General features: G+C 43.9%; 4 protein-coding genes across 4 annotated transcripts; 2 read left to right on the plus strand and 2 right to left on the minus strand.

Annotated features, from left to right (window-relative positions):
* The first annotated feature begins 312 nt into the window (after positions 1 to 312).
* LOC135607800 (probable calcium-binding protein CML10) lies at positions 313 to 1,317 on the plus strand. The gene has a single exon (XM_065099894.1). It carries the CDS (start codon positions 545 to 547, stop codon positions 1,094 to 1,096), a length of 552 nt encoding a protein of 183 aa, XP_064955966.1. The 5' UTR covers positions 313 to 544; the 3' UTR covers positions 1,097 to 1,317.
* Positions 1,318 to 1,926: 609 nt separating this feature from the next.
* Positions 1,927 to 3,811, minus strand: LOC135607798 (cytochrome P450 77A2-like). Its single transcript, XM_065099893.1, has one exon. The coding sequence runs from the start codon at positions 3,659 to 3,661 to the stop codon at positions 2,129 to 2,131; it is 1,533 nt and encodes a 510-aa protein (XP_064955965.1). The 5' UTR covers positions 3,662 to 3,811; the 3' UTR covers positions 1,927 to 2,128.
* A 5,327-nt stretch (positions 3,812 to 9,138) lies between these two features.
* Positions 9,139 to 11,230, plus strand: LOC103978567 (annexin D4). The gene is made up of 6 exons (XM_009394403.3): positions 9,139 to 9,297; positions 9,366 to 9,538; positions 10,159 to 10,374; positions 10,478 to 10,702; positions 10,769 to 10,840; positions 10,920 to 11,230. Exons 1-6 carry the CDS (start codon positions 9,258 to 9,260, stop codon positions 11,121 to 11,123), a joined length of 930 nt encoding a protein of 309 aa, XP_009392678.2. The 5' UTR covers positions 9,139 to 9,257; the 3' UTR covers positions 11,124 to 11,230.
* A 143-nt stretch (positions 11,231 to 11,373) lies between these two features.
* LOC103978620 (phosphatidylinositol 4-phosphate 5-kinase 6-like) lies at positions 11,374 to 16,217 on the minus strand. The gene is made up of 8 exons (XM_018822833.2): positions 14,828 to 16,217; positions 13,931 to 14,095; positions 13,643 to 13,808; positions 13,406 to 13,522; positions 13,116 to 13,309; positions 12,908 to 13,014; positions 12,760 to 12,838; positions 11,374 to 12,137 (listed from the first exon to the last, which is right to left on the minus strand). Exons 1-8 carry the CDS (start codon positions 16,084 to 16,086, stop codon positions 11,849 to 11,851), a joined length of 2,376 nt encoding a protein of 791 aa, XP_018678378.2. The 5' UTR covers positions 16,087 to 16,217; the 3' UTR covers positions 11,374 to 11,848.

The following is a 16,217-nucleotide window of genomic DNA, read 5'->3' on the forward strand; positions in this document are numbered from 1 at the left end:
TCACGCACAGTCATCTAACTTATCCAAAACTAATTAGAAATTATTCTAATAATGTTAACACGTTATATATTCTACTCGACTGTATTTGTACTCGACCGAGTCGGTAACCGACATCACTCGTACCGATACGGAATCCGACAAACCTCGTTTCCTACGCGTGTCCTAAGTCGTGTCAATTACAAGAAACCATCGAGGACGTTACGTCGGCAACCAACCTCCTTCACTTAAGAACAGATTCCGTTCTAAATTACGCCTACCCGCTCGCCCTCGCCATCACTGCTCGTGACCTCCCGCGGGTCATTATTTATACCTCCTTGAATCATGGCCCAAATCAAAACGGAACCCGTCATCTTCTCCCACCTCGCAGGCTCTCCGAGTTCTCCCTGCAATCGGATAGTTATCCTTCCACCGCCGTTTCCATTTCTCTCTATATATAGACTTCGCCGATTCATTCTCTCCTTCCTTTCCTCAGGATCCAATCCGAGAGTATAAGGAAAGTCTCTCTGGTTCGTTTTGGTCCCGCCCTTCCTCTCGATCTCTCGCCATGGGTAAGATCCGATCCCTTTTCCGCTGCCACCGGTCCAAGCGTCCGACCGGCCACTCCCACTCGGAGGCCCCCCGCCCCGCTGCCCCCCCGGCTGCTGACCCCGGCGACTTGGAGCGAGTCTTCAACAAATTCGATGCCAATGGCGACGGCAAGATCTCGTCGGCGGAGCTCGCCGCTGTCCTCGAGATTCTCAGCGGCCAGCCGCCCTCCGAGGAGGAGCTCGGCCGCATGATGCGCGAGGCCGATGTTGACGGCGACGGATTCATCTCCTTCGCCGAGTTCGTCGACCTCAACACTGCTCCCGCGGCGCTCGAGGAGGACCTCCGCCTCGCCTTCGCCGTCTTCGACCTCGACCGCAGCGGCTCCATCTCGGCGGACGAGCTCGCCCACATCCTCGGCGGGATCGGCGAGGGCGCCTCCCTCGCCCAGTGCCGCCGCATGATCGACGGCGTCGACCGCGACGGCGATGGCCTCGTCAGCTTCGAGGAGTTCAAGGCCATGATGACCGCTGGCGGAAGCAGCGCCCATGCCTTTGCCGCCACAACTTAGGCGGTGGACTTCTCAAATCGAATCAATCTCGATCGAGGTGCGTAGCTCTCTCTCCTCCTCTTCCTCATCCCTCTTGCCATCTGGTCCGTTCCTTTCTCAGTCTCTGTTTCTCCTTCGTCTCTCTATAGAAATGGATGCTGGGATTGGGTAGACATGATGGTGTTAGTTGGAGTTGGAATAATTTAATTGTATCTAAAGCGGATCCTCACTTTTTTCTTTAATTTATTTCGATGGAGATTAAATTGGGATCCATTTATAGTTTTTTTTTCTCCTTTTTCATTTTCTTATGTTTGCAGAAATATTGTCTTTGTTACTTGTTACCATATTAGTTCTTGTGGTTACTCAAGTTTAATCTGACGTTACAAAAATTTCCGAACCCCCTATAGCAAAATCTTGGCATTTTGGTGCCTAATCAACTCATCCAATAATCACTAGAAATTTTGAGTATCAGTGATCAAGACACCAAGAAAGCAAGCCGAGAATCAGATCACATCCCTATGAGATTGAGATCTCTTAGATTCTTTGGATCATTTCGCATTTCGATCACTTGGGTTAATGGAATTATTCTCGTTTTCATTGATTTCGACTTTTTGTATCAAGATTTCATGAGATCCGATCCGATTTGTAAAACACAGGTTCGAAACTAGTTGGTCGATCCGATCTTTATCCTCAATTCTTTATTAGTCGATCAATACCAGTAGTACACCGTTCTCGACGTCGATCGTTATTTAACCATGAGAGATGTAGCAATTAATTTTTCCTTATTAATGCTTATGCATTAAAGAGGAGATCGATAAAGTGGTTAGTACGGTAACTAAAGGAACCTTGCATTGATGGAAGTAATGCTTTCCTTCTAACACTTAGACGCGCATTCATAACACCCAGGCAAAAGCTTCAAATGTACACGCCCAAACCAGGAAGTAGAGTTTGCTTAATTAATATACGATTGGCTCGTCGATATATGATGAGCAAGTAAAGCGCACTAAAGACTCGCTGCACTCGGACGCTTCTCGAAACCGCGTGGTCACTTGTTCACTTACGTGGTTCGACGAAGGCGAGGAGCCGACGGTTCATGACGACGGTGAACTCGACCTTGTCCATGAAGTCCAACTTGGGCTCCGATGGGTGCAGCTGCCACTCGAACGCCTGCACCATCCTCGCCACCATCAGGCTAATGTGTGTCGTCCCCATCGCCAGCCCCGGGCATATCCTCCTCCCCGCCCCGAACGGTATCATCCTTATCCCTGCCGAGCCGGTGATGTCCGCCGTCTCCCCGCCCGTTATGAAGCGGTCCGGGTTGAACTCCAGCGGGCTCGACCACAGCCTGGGGTCCTCCGCGATCGTCGGCAGAAACAGCTCCAGGTTGGCGTCCGGCGGGATGTCGTACCCGCCAAGCTTCGCTGGCTCCACCGCCGCATGGGTCAGCGAGAAGTACGTTGGCGGGTGCTTCCTCAGTAGCTCCTTCACGAAGGCCTGCAAGTAGGGCATCTTTTCGACGTCACGGTCGTCGACTGGCCGGTCGCCGACCTTCGCAACGATCTCCTCGTAAAGATTGGCCTGGATGTTCGGGTCGTCGATGATGCGAGCCATGGCCCACTCGATGGCGGTGGAGGTGGTGTCCGTCCCACCGTTGATGAACTCCGAGCACAGGGTGACCAGCTGGGTTTCGGTGGGCGCCGAGTCGCGGCCTTCGACTTTGAGGTCGAGGAGGGAGTCCAGATAGGAGAAGGGAGCGGCGTTGGGCTCGAGGCTTGGGTCCTTTAAGATGGCCCGACGCCGGTTGATGAGGGCGACGATGGCCTCGACCTGCTCCTTCCTGATCTCGAGGACCTTCTTCTGGTGCTTGGCGTACAAGGGGCGGAGGAAAGGGAGGTAGTCGTCCATCCTGGGGCTGATGGTGAGCAGCACCCGCTTCATCATCTCGTCGATGCGCACGATGGAATCCTCGTCTAGCTGGACTCCGAAGGTCATGGAGAGAAGGATGGCGAAGACGGCGAAGCGGGCGTTGCGGAGGACCCACACGGCCCCTCCATTCGCCTCCGCCTCGGCGCGTAGGCGTTCGATGAAGCGGTCCATGGCGGACGTGCGGGCCGGGCGAAACTCGCGGAGACGGGAGGCGCTCAGCATACCGGAAACCATGTTGCGGCGGAGTGAGCGCCACTCGGGGCCGTAGACGGCCGAGTTGACGGTAAACTTGTTGCAACTGAAGACAGAGCGGATGGTGGTCTCCGCAGGGCGCGAAGCGAAGAGCTGCCCCTTCTCGATGAGAGCCTCGTGGGCGAGCTCCGGGCTGGTAACCACGATGAGGGTGCGCGCGCCCATGCGGAGAGTGAAGATGGGCCCGTACCGGAGGCGGAGGTCGCGGACGAGATGGATCATCGGCTTGCCCGCAAACGCCACTTGGAAGAGGTTGCCGACCAGTGGCCAACCCGGCGGGCCGGGGGGTAGTCTCAGCGCTTTGCCTCTCCTGTTACACCCAAGCATAACCAGCACAAGGAACGACAAGACCAAGGCCGAGGCCGTGAACAGGAGGTCAAAGTCAGGGGCGGCCATGGCGAAGACCATGGAAGAATCTGAGAACGAGCAAGCGTGCAAAGGTTAAGGGAAGAGGTTCACTGCATGCGAGGAGGAGAAAGGGATGAGAGCAGGATTTATAACGATGAGATCAGAATCAGATGCCGAAAAAACAGTTGCGAGGGATTAAATTGCACAGCTGTGAACCCTAAGCAAAACAAGTGGGGAAGAGAACCCATGGGTGGAGTCACGAAGTCACAAAGGCATCACACCGAACACCCCTATTACTTACTTATCCCCCTCCCTTTTACATCACATCAGGAGCTGCAGCCGCTGGTGCCTCTGTAGGGACTGTCGATATAAGTACAGACATACATGGAAGGTTGAAAAGAATAGTTCGCAGAAGCATGCGAGGGGTAAAAGCAAGGAGACAATCGAAACAAGGGTAGAGTGGAAGCAACGTAGTCGTAGTGAGTGGTAGCATGGGCTCGGAAATGGCGAACGGGCTTCATGTTCGGCATTTAAGAGCACAAACTTTTGGGTGTGTGATTCAATGCATGGGGTCCTCATGGGAACAAAAGGCTAAGCCAACGCACAAGTGCTGCGGCCTGCATGGGCGAAAGCTGATGAAGTGCTCGACGATATTACTCCTCTAACTTTTAAGCTTGCCGCTATGTATCTCCTTTTAATGGCTACTGGCCTTGGAAATCTCAACCACCCCTAATGCGTCCACAGTGGTCTCAGCCCGGACTTGGAAATCTATCATATTACTACAAGGTGACTGTCAAAAGGAACGAGTAAGAGGAGGTATGAACGATTTAAAGCAGAAACAACAAACAGTTGTGTCAAAGATAATTTGATGCAAGTTGTGTCAACATGTCTTCATTTAGTATAGATATAAATGTTTCTGTATGAATCAAAGTGGATGATGGTGCAATACTGTGCATCTTTGTGGTATGCACATAGCTTTTTGGCAAGGTAACTGATAGCATTAAGTTGCATCATAGTAGATATTGACACATTGAACAGTGTAATCAATGTTCTTAGGCATGCCATTTTGCTTACCATTTAATGTTATATTAGTGGTTCTCATGGAACTTGAGGATACACTTGGCTTGTTGATATGTAGGATTAATGTCTTCACTGATCTTAGTCTCCTTCTCTATTTGACTGTTGATTTGCATGGTTGTATCATTCCACAAGTATATATTTTGGATAATATCACTGTTAGTTATATAAAGAAAGGAAAAATATGCTCCTCCTCTCCATAGTCATTGACATTTGAAGCTTATCAAATTGAGCACCATAGTTTGCTAGGATGATTGTTGTATGTGGGAGTTACGTAGAACACTTTTATGCTTTCACTAAATTATTGTTGTAATCTGTGTGCCAAATTGTTATTGAAACCATTGACGTCACAAGTAGAAAAAGTGTTTCCTACTGAATCTAATTTGTAGATTATTAAAAGCGACCTTAATATTTATGCACTGACATATGTTGTAGAGATTGTCAGAAGAGGAATCACTTCCACTTGCTGCAATGTCTGCACCTCCTAATCATTAATTAAGTTGACAATATAACATTTATATCTTTTGGCTTTTAGATAATATGTTTTTGAATCCTAGAATAGTTTTAAATATTAAATAATCTTAAATAGTACTAAATCCATATTCTAAATTTTCATTATTAAATAGTAACTTTAAATAGTAACTTGTACTTTGAGAGGGGGACTCCTAAATTTTGATGATGGGCTCAACTGATAATTATATATATATATATATATATATATATATATATATATATATATATATATATATATATATATATATATAGTTCTAAATGTAGAGTACTGTTTGCCAAGTTATGTATCTCATGGTAAACCTTGAGATGTCACCTCAACTGAACTGTTAATACCACTGCAAATCGATACACTGAGCTAAGAAACAAAGAGGTCAACTAATTAGCACTGAGTCATGAAGTAGAAAGGGGAGAAGAAAGAAGAAAAATACAAGATCTTGATTAAGAGTTATTGAATCAAGAACACCACAAAGTGTCTTGATTTCCACTGGGGGAACATATCACAGCCAATCGGGCTTTCTCAAATAGTTGGGTAGGAGCCTAAAGGTGCATGTCGGCCTTAGTCTAAATCCATCACGAACTTTTTGGTGTCTTCTTTTTTCTTGCTCTCTAAAATTATGTGGGTTCTTTTCTTATTTCATTTTTGTTAAGAAAATATTCTAGAGAGACTGAAGGAGCACTGAGAATAGTTTCATATTAATAAGGTCTAAAATAAGAGTAACACCTTGGTTTTGCCTCGAAATCCAATTTGATGTATATTAATCTTGACTAGTCTAATTCAAATTTATTACTTATTAATTTGATATATGTTAATACTAGCTAGTTTAACTTCAGATTTATCATCGATTTTAATATTTTATATTATTTGAGATTTATTGATTGTAAATTTGCTTTTGATCTTTTTAAGTTTTTATGGTAAGCATAAATTTGGTCCAAAAACATGAAAACAAAAGCTGCTATGCATTTCATTATCTTAAATGAACAGTCAGACAAACTTTTGCTATGGCAGAAAAGCTGCTAGATCATCTTGTCATCTTTTTTTTTTTTTGCATTTTTATCATCTTAAATTAACAGGTAGTCAAAGCTACTGGAAACCCTGTAAGGACTATCAAGGTGATGGGAGATGATGACAGTATGTTGTGTGTGTGGGAAGTGTTCCAATGTACCTTCAAAGATGCAAGAAAATGACTTTCACATGGATACTGTTACAAAGAAGGGCACCAATGGACAACATTAGGCATGCATTAGTAAACCTTTATTGGGTTTTGTAATACCTTTTACTATGTTTGAGTATGATAGAGGTTCCCAACTGCAGGTGAAGGAGCCAACAACTTGTAAAGCCTGTGACTATTCTACCTGCCTTTCAACCACTTAAATCGACCCCATCACATCTGAAACCATCTGACAAGAAGTTCTTCAAAGTTGTAAGCCTACTACTTTCTACTGCTCCAATATGATTGCAATATCTGTTGATCCAATTTGCACAACCAAACAATACTGTGAACTTTAAATACATCAAATGATAGACATTAAGAATTGAAGGTCTGACATTGCAGCTCACAGGGGATCCTATATGAAGAACTGTGCTCATCTGATTGGTCTATCAAGTGGTTGAAATGTCAGTTCACAAGCATTTAATTAGTGGTAAGTTCTTCTAATGCAGTAAGGCTATGTTCAAGATTCACACAAATCAACAACAAGTCAAGGTTGGACATTAAATTGATCTGTGCCACAGCTAATATCCTGCAAAATATCAGAAGTGATTGCTGCTTAGGTGTGAAAGAAATAATTGATGTGGTTGAGGGACGCATGTGAACTGCCTCCACTGCAGATCTTTTCCTTGTGGCATAGACTATTATTTCTAATAATTGAACACCAGTTTTTGAACACAAAGGGGACCCAATTAAAGCTTGACTGAGAAAGATCAACTGTGATGTCTGGTCAATGTGTACTATTTGTCCGGTTTTTTCTTGTTGTCTTTATTTATTTTCACTTATTCTACTTGAGTCGAAAAAAAAAAAAAATCTTCATTGAAAATGAAAGGATAACAAAAGCATTAGAAACACCCAATTAGGTTCCATATACGGGAGAAAAGGATAATGAACATATAAACAAAGATCTGAATATTACCGACAATCTCAAGAAAAAAAAAATTATTTGTCTATTCATCTATGATATGTAAGTGGTTGATGTTAACGAATAAATATATCGTGGCTGATGAGTCAGCACAGCTAGGTCCATGGGCCGATGTTGGGAGCCTTCTACGGAATGAGCGGAATGAGCTGGATGACGAGATGGTCGTGCCCTCAGGAAGGAGTGCTGGTTAGTGTCGAGCCATAGGTGGTGACGCTTCTATACAAAAATGGTCTTCGTCGGGTAGTTCCGACTTTGGCTTCTCCGACGATCAAGTCAGTAGTGGGTAGAATTCTTTTATTACCTCTGTTGGCCGAAGATTGGCCCGGGGCTTTATACTATTGCACGAGGATTGATAGCACATCGAATCGATGTGGCCGTCGACCCTCGAGAAATGGGACGGTGCCTCTGACCGGTCATCGTCTCCGGGTGTACGAAGTCGCGTCAGACGGCATCGCCTCGAGCTCTTGGGACGGGATAGGTGGAATAACTTTTCGGTACGATTCTGATTTGACGTGTGACGTCAGCGATAAAATATCCGGGGTTCCAAAACATGCCGTATCAGTTGGTATTTCATAGCTATCGAGCTGTACAAGAAAGTGCCTACCGAGTCAATGATTGTTTCACGTTGAACTCGTACTAAAAATATGTGGTACCAACATGTCATTGCCTTATCTTATGTAGTTGGCTGGGCTAATTATTGTGCAGTTGGCTGGGCTAATTATTATGTAGTTGGCTGGGCTAATAAAACCTTATGTTTCACTAGTAAATTGTTGCATTATAATAAGAATGAAGCTAACATATTATTAGAGGGTCATAATAATATGATATCCATTTTTCGACCAGTATAGAACCAAAACATCATACTAAAACATTTAAACATTTTAATGGATTAAATTATATTTTTATTTTAGTAAACTATATATGGATATTTCTAAGTTAGAATTTGATTATTTGAGTTAGATGTTTATTTGGAGCCAATTGAGATCCCCCTCTTCTATGTTAGTCTCAAGTTTATTTGTACCTACACCATACTTGTTCAACTTCGATAGTGCTTAAAACTGCGTTAGTGATGTCCTAATAATATTTCTATGATACATAAGTTAATTTTAGGATTAAATGATTCAGATTTTTTATAGTAGAGCCTTAATATTATTACTTGTGATCGATGCTAATTATGAGGAGGGTTACATGCTTCTCCTAAATTTGGTTATGATTACGATATGTCAAATTCGAGATAAAATAACACATGATTAATTTGGCTATTATGTATAGTCACGATGAGATATTAAGGTGTTGGTCATGTACTTTTTAGGTATCGACCATATAATATTGTAGTGTTAATCATACCGTATTAAAGTGTTAGCCACCTGTGATGTTGAGATATTGATTATGTTTTTATCCGATATAAATAATTAACTTTTCTATAAGTATTTATTACATAAAAATTATTGAATAATATATTTGATCTATTTCTCATCATTCTACTTTTCAGATCCGACCTACTCTCACATCATGTCGTAAAATAATACGGTAAATCATGAAAAAAAAACATAAACTCTGTATATTTGTTCACTAAATTCTTATATCTATATATATATATATATATATAGAGAGAGAGAGAGAGAGAGAGAGAGAGAGAGAGGGGTAATCTAACATGTTGGATTAGGTCTCCATTGATATATCTAATCAAAATATCTAACCCTCGTGAAGCACGAGTAGAAAAAAGCATGCCGTCACAGGCCATGCATTCAACGACAGCTCACCTCCTCCTACGACCGACTCTCCCCTACTTTGTGTCTGTCACATCTCCCGTGCCGCATCACAGCAAAACAACCGTTACCATCTGATGCGCAACCGCGGCATATAATACATCGGCAGTGGTTTCCTTCCCCCTCACCATCCGTTTTGAGAGAGGAGCCGAGGCTGAGCCACCATGGCCGAAGAGCATGAGGCCCTCACCAGTGCTTTCTCAGGTCGGTTTGCTGTGCACGCTCGATTTAATCGGTGTAGAATTGCTAACGACGCAGAATCGACTGTGAAGGCCTTGGTGTTGATGAGAGCTCGTTGCTGACGGTGATCACGAAATGGCGCAAGCAGCCGGAGAAGCGGCGAGGCTTCAGGAGCTCTTCTCCCTTCTTCAAGCCACACGGCAGCTTCGAGCGCTGCGAGGATGATTTCGTTCGCAGCCTGAAGGTCGAATTTGCACGCTTTAAGGTAGACTTTCTGTTCCATCTTTCCTCCATCCGTCGTTGCATGTCTTCTGTTGCTTTGAGTTTGTTTCGTAACGGCGTTGAATCTGCTAAGAGTTTAGTATTAGAACTGATCATATCAGTGATTTGAAGGGAAGAGAAGTGTTGTTTAAGATTTACGTCCTGCAAAGCTACAATTCTTAGGATCTCATGGAATTCATTGACTCTCTTCCAATTCCACTTTTGTCGGCGTTTGATTTTTGGCTTCGATATTGTCGAAGATTTTAGTTAATTTGGCCTTTTTCTCTCCCCAAAGTCAAACGTCACCTGCGATGAGAATAGTTGACTGAAGAAGAGAAGAGATTAGCAATTCTCTTAATCCATCAGTTAACTGTTATGATCTTAAGACTCTTCTCTCTGTTTCTTGCGAACATCTCCATCAATTATGATGTGCTTATCGATCATCAAAATGGTCAAATAGTCCAAACTCTTCTTTCTTTTCGAAAGCCAGCTTGAATGTTCTGCCATTACCTGAAATCTGTCATCTGCACATCTAATTCAGCTTGATAAGAGTTGGCCTTGGGAACAAATCTTCATCTACAAGCTTAATTCTTCGAATGGCAACTGAGGTGCCGATCTTTGCAGAACGTAACGGTGCTATGGGCAATGCATCCATGGGAAAGAGACGCACGTTGGATCCACCATGTGCTCCACAAGGCCCATCCATTCAACATCATAGTTGAGATCGCCTGCACTCGCTCATCGGACGAGCTGCTCGGAGCAAGGAAGGCCTACCATGCTCTCTTCCACCATTCCATAGAGGAAGATGTTGCCTACCGCGTCAAGGAAAACTACTGCAGCGTAAGAACACTGCTATTCCTTTTCTGTCCTACCTCTTCTAATTCCGACACGATTTGGATCATGAAGATCTACCGATCAACGCAATCCATGTACTCGCTCGCAGTTGCTGGTCGGACTGGTAAGCGCATACAGGTACGAAGGATCTCGAGTGGACGAAGATATCGCCAAATCTGAGGCCAAGGCGCTCGGACATGCAATCAAGAATGCCGGCACAAAGGACCCCGTAGAGGATTACGAGGTCATTAGGATACTGACCACGAGAAGCAAAACACATCTCAAAGAAACCTTCAGACACTACAGTGGAATATACGGGAAATCGATCGAGCAGGTACGCTGTTGCTCAAAACCTCAAGTATTTGCGGTCCATCTTGCTATGTAACTTCTCATCGAGCAGGACTTCGCTGATGAATCATGCTTGGGAGAAACCGTTCGATGCTTGGGATCATCCGCTAGCTATTTCAGCAAGGTGAGAGATCACGCCAGTTATCTTGCAGGCCTCATTGCCAAAGAGCCAAGCATGATCGGATCATGTCTCGTGAATTCAGGTAATCGACAAGGCTTTCGGAGAAGAAGCAGATAAGAACGCGAAAGACGCTCTTACGAGAGTGGTCGTATCTCGATCGGATGTGGATATGGAAGAGATCAAAGCAGTCTACGAGAAGCAATACAAGGCTAAGCTCGAAGACAAGATCGTGAAGAACACGCGTGGTAATTACCGGGATGCGCTGCTTTCATTAGTTGGAATGTGACGTATTTGGGCACTGCCGATGTCTGTCGACGTTACTCAATAAGTGCTTCATGTCATCTACGATTACCAAATGTGCTACCTTTGTGAATCTAATTGTATGTTCGATAAGATCTGGCAAATTATACTGCGATGAATAATTAATGATAGCAGTATCATTAATTATCTCATTCCAACATACCATCACATTACGTGCCATCCAACTCCTGAGCAGTATCATTCTTTGTCACAGGACCTCACCTCAACATGAGCATCGCTTTCACCACATTTGTTTACATGTAAGAATCTCAAATCTGTTCTTGCTCCTCAGTGGAAATCATAATTTTTACAGAAGAAAAAGAATATCTGATACACGTTACTCGTAAATAATTTACAACTCTAAATCGGGCTTGCACGCTCATTGTTACAAATTTCTATCTGTACCTGAATTAGGACATTAGCAGTACTACCTATAGAAAGAAATTTTAGAGGATTGTAAGGTCCTATTCAAATGTTCTTTGGGAGAATCAAATTTCTTTTCTTTTGAGTTCGGTCGAGATCCTAGCAGCAACAAGGTGATCCAGAGGCTCGATGATGGCTGAAGCAGCAACTTTTGGTGGTGGGCACTGAAACAATGTACACAAATGCCAAAATCTAAACACCCAGTTGCGGCCTGACCAGATTCTTCAATGCATTCTGAAGGTCAACCGAACCTGGAACTCTGATGGTGCTTCCAGGACAAACTTTTCTTTAGGCGTCTTCGGTAAAAGCTCTGTATATGAAATCACGGAAGCGTTTTGAGTACTGTTTCGGATCTACAGCCGATATCGAGGTCGGATCATGTTGAATAGACTTGTATGCATGCTCTAGCTTTTTGCTTATATCGTAGTCTTGCAATATGTCTATGATGCCAAAAAACAAGATTACATCATAGAACTCCCCTGTAGGTTCTCCAATGAGCTGAGAGTCACTCTCACTCTTCCTGACTGTCAGTTCAGCCCTAGCTGGTGTATTCAGACCTATTCGAATCTTTGCCCGCCTGCAGCATCAAATATAAGAAGCAAAAACTCAAGGCCCAGATTTTCCGAAAATGACTTGACGTTGTAGAGATACAGATGCTTCATAGTGAGAATGATGTGTATCAAGAAAGAACATAGCACACACACATCCATTAGGATGAGTGATATCAGTCCAAGTGGGGAGCCATATTTACCACATATTTTTGCATTAACAACATGACAAAGCATATGTAATGTTAATATTCATACCAGGAGGGAAGCTAATGTGCTAGTTGGAAAGGAGTATCTTCTCCCTTTTCTGTCGTCATTAACTTTCAGTTACCAAGGACAATCTATTAATTCATTGTCAGGATCTTGCAGGAAAAAAAGTGTAAAACAGCAAATGGAAAGTACTCAAGTCACCTTTAAAATGTTATGGATCAAGAGAAAGAAGCATATAGAAGCAGCATGCCTAGCACTGACATAGATGAGCAGATAAGCATTTTACTGATGGATTTGAACACTTATATTATTTTGAAACTCTGTATCATCTAATTTTGTGTGCTTTCATCAAAAGATTTTCTACTTGTATAGTAAGTAAAATACATCCAAAAAGCAAAATTAATAAATAACATACAGGTATTCTAGTTATCATGTTTATACCTGTTTTGATCACCAAGAAACTGATCCATGTCTCTGGAAAGCCTCAATGTTGATTCTCTTTGGATGTCAGCATCACCACCTTTAACCAAAAGATACGCATCTTAAGAATGGCACAGATATGAAAATAAAAGAGAACATTGAAATGAACCTTCAGGTAAAGGCATCTCTCTGGAACTTCTAAAATGAACACCGACTAGAAGACTATAATCCATGATCCTCTCCTGCTCAAGAAACTCAGAATCCTTGTCAACTTGCCTGTAGAAAGCACATATATGACTTCTATTTTCCTCATAAGAAGAAATCAAATATCTAGGACCCAGAAACAAAATTGCTGCGGGAGTAAATAATAACAATACCTTTGGAACTCTTGAAACCAAGACTGTTGCAGTCGAAATATAAAATTAAGATCAAGATCTTTTAAAGTAGTATATTCATCAATCTCTGACTCTGGTTTCCTAGTCATACGACCATGGGAAGACCCTTTTAGGTCAAAGCGCCTATGAATAGAGTACTCAGAGCGGAACAAGTTTCCCATTATAACGAAACGGACCTGATTAATTGTTACAGAAAAATGCAAAGAATTTATATGTCACCAAAACAAATCTTCCAGTCAAATTATGGATGTTACTGAGACCCATGTTCTGACCTTCTTCTGTGAAGCTCCAGTTACCTTCACACAGTGAAGACCAAAAAACTTGGTCACCAAAGTGTTCTCAAATGCACGGACATGGTTATAATAGGCTGGAAGCATCCTCAGAAGGACCTGTGGAACAATACATAATGTATGGGGTAGATCAGGAAAAGAATGTTGAAAGATATATTTTGAGTGGGATAGATCAGAAGAATGTTAAATAATATAAATCCCAAGGGAACGGGTGCTAACTTTTACTTCAGACTTCTTCATTGTCTTGATCATGTATCTGTCATCATTGGTCAGGTAAAAGAAGCTTCCACTCTTTCCAGGAGATGATAGTTCTCGTAGAGCATCATTGCCACAAAGAGAAATCATATAATCAGCTGCATCAACCTTAAACAGCCTGCGAAGTGTCCTGAACGCTCAATTTAAGTAGAATATATTATCAAGTTGAACTTGTCAAATAATATAAATTGTCAGCTGATATTTATATATATATAAATAAAATACGAACGAAGTATTATGTCATGAGCTCACCTGAACACCAAAGGGCAGTAATCTTTCCATCTGAATTCACAGGATTGGTGTGGAGGTGTATGTTTTGATCCTTCAGGAGGGAACTTTGTCCACACCTTTTCTTTGGGGTCAAAGGCTGATGATTTCAGCTCAACATGAGATGGACCTTGTTTTCCAACCGCATGTCTATGCCACAGCAAACATTAGATTGTTGACCATTAAATGCTGGAGAATAATAACAAAATAACAATATAAATCAATTTATTAATTCTAAGAGTTTATCCAATAAACAAACGAGTAGTTAACACACTGTCCTGAAATCTCCTTGATCAAGAATTGCATGAACATAAAGCCCTAATGATTCTTCCACATATGCCATCTTCTAGCAAGTTCACCATAAACATTTCCTTTGTTTTCACGGACACAGCTCATTATTAATTTATTTTTTCTGCAACAGTCTTAATATTGATAATATGAAACAGCAGAACTTATCACTAATTATCTAAAATCTAAAAGATCCAATTGATCATCCCATTCAAATAAATCAATTGGCAAAAACATAGGACATAGAAGAATAGCATTCTTTGGAGTATTAACTACATATAGAGTCTTATTGCTCCTTTTATCGAAAAGGACAATCAATGTCTACCAAGAATCTCCATGAAGAAATGGTTGCAAAGAAAGCTAGACAACCAATTAGTGAAGTGGAAGGACACAGTTTGAAGTATTTTAAAGCTGATTGGGATGGGATCACAATTCAACTTCTCTTGTTGCAGAATTCTAGCATGGTTTTCCTCAGATGTGTCACTAAGATCTGTGTTTTCCAGGTCTTCATGCCTTTGACAATACCAACTATAACATCACTGTCATCGTAAAATTTCCACCAAATGCTAATAAAGCTACACAGAAAAACATTACCTGATCCCAAGCTGGAGATTGAGCATTAGTTCATAATTCTTGTGCCCTTTTGTGATGGTTTCCCCTTGCCTCTTTGCAGCCCTTGGAGGTGGCCAACGTGGATTCAACGATAATTTCACGTCTGCGTCACCTCGTGATGCCGCTGAACCTCGATCGACAATGTCAAAACTGATATCGCCATTGGACTTACAAATGCCGATCCGGTCGGACCACCTCTCTCCTCCCAAAATGTCACTAGATCCAATGATGGTATTTGTCCTACCATTCAGCCGTCTGGGTGGCAAACCAGGATCAGCATTATCGACCGAACCACGTGACACCTCCGTGCCGGACCAATTGAGGGTCTTCTGAGAGGGAAGTATCGACAGAGTGTCCCCTGGCGAGATCTTGCACCCCCGAAGGTCAGCTGTAAAAGCCTCCTGTGGGTCTCGGGCAGTGGGGGAGCTCGCAGAGGGTGATGGGTAGTACACCCCCTTTTGTTGGATCCCTGCATTTTCCTTAGTCCACACCCCGACATAGAGGCTGCCGTCGGGCCATCGGAAGTTACCATTGCCCCTCGGAGATCCATTGTCCCACCCACCATCGTACCGATTGCCATTGGCCCAGATGAGGGATCCCCGGCCATGGATTACCCCAGCGCGCCACTGCCCGACGTACTCAGCGCTGTTGCTCCAGACGTATCGGCCATGGCCATCCTGCAGGCCGGAGCGCCACTCCCCGTCGTAATAGTCGCCGTTGGCATAGAACTTCTTGCCGTGGCCGTGCTTCAGGTTCATGGACCAGCTTCCACGGTAGGTATCGCCGGAGGCACCAGTGTAGGTGCCGAAGCCGTCCATGAACCCGGCCTTGAACTCGCCCTCGTAGGTGGCACCGGAGGGCCACGAGAACTTGCCGCGGCCGGTGGTCTTGCCCCGCCGCCACTCGCCCTCGTAAATGCACCCATCCGTCCACACGTACTTGCCGGTGCCATGCGGGACGCCGCCGGACCACTGACCGGTGTACGAGTCGCCACCAGGGAAGAGGCGTTCCGCGTGGCACACCTTGCCGTCCTCCTCTGCCGCCGAGTTGCCGTCGCTCCCTCGCGGGGAGCTGGCTTCGAAGTTGTCATCGGCGGGCGCGACGGACATGGGGGAGATCTGGCAGACGCGTCGGCGGCTGCCTGACTGATGTGAATGCAGTTGCTGCGCTTTGCGGACGGCCGACTCCCAAGCCTTAATGTTGTGCTGCTGCTTCTGCTGCTCCTTCTCCTTCTTGTACATTATGTTCCCGCTGCCTCCGCTCCTCCTCCTCCTCCTCCTCCTCCTATTGCATCGGCATCAGAGCCGCGGCCACCACCATTGCACATCCCATGAGTCCTGGCCCGCTCACATCTCCGGCAACAAAATGGTGA

This window comes from Musa acuminata, chromosome BXJ2-3, assembly GCF_036884655.1.
Source record: "Musa acuminata AAA Group cultivar baxijiao chromosome BXJ2-3, Cavendish_Baxijiao_AAA, whole genome shotgun sequence".
Lineage (NCBI taxonomy): Eukaryota > Viridiplantae > Streptophyta > Magnoliopsida > Zingiberales > Musaceae > Musa > Musa acuminata.

What these genes read in the sequence shown, in the direction of transcription:
- LOC135607798 (XM_065099893.1), bottom strand. Translation starts at nt 3,661, where the DNA reads ATGGTCTTCGCCATGGCCGCCCCTGACTTTGACCTCCTGTTCACGGCC.
- LOC135607800 (XM_065099894.1), top strand. Translation starts at nt 545, where the DNA reads ATGGGTAAGATCCGATCCCTTTTCCGCTGCCACCGGTCCAAGCGTCCG.
- LOC103978620 (XM_018822833.2), bottom strand. Translation starts at nt 16,086, where the DNA reads ATGTACAAGAAGGAGAAGGAGCAGCAGAAGCAGCAGCACAACATTAAG. An exon ending in AATCTCCAGCTTGGGATCAG is followed by an intron (nt 14,096 to 14,827) that starts GTAATGTTTTTC and finishes GCTGTGGCATAG; the next exon opens with ACATGCGGTTGGAAAACAAG. An exon ending in TGGTTTCAAGAGTTCCAAAG is followed by an intron (nt 13,015 to 13,115) that starts GTATTGTTATTA and finishes TGCTTTCTACAG; the next exon opens with GCAAGTTGACAAGGATTCTG.
- LOC103978567 (XM_009394403.3), top strand. Translation starts at nt 9,258, where the DNA reads ATGGCCGAAGAGCATGAGGCCCTCACCAGTGCTTTCTCAG. An exon ending in CCTCACCAGTGCTTTCTCAG is followed by an intron (nt 9,298 to 9,365) that starts GTCGGTTTGCTG and finishes TCGACTGTGAAG; the next exon opens with GCCTTGGTGTTGATGAGAGC. An exon ending in CCGCTAGCTATTTCAGCAAG is followed by an intron (nt 10,841 to 10,919) that starts GTGAGAGATCAC and finishes TCGTGAATTCAG; the next exon opens with GTAATCGACAAGGCTTTCGG.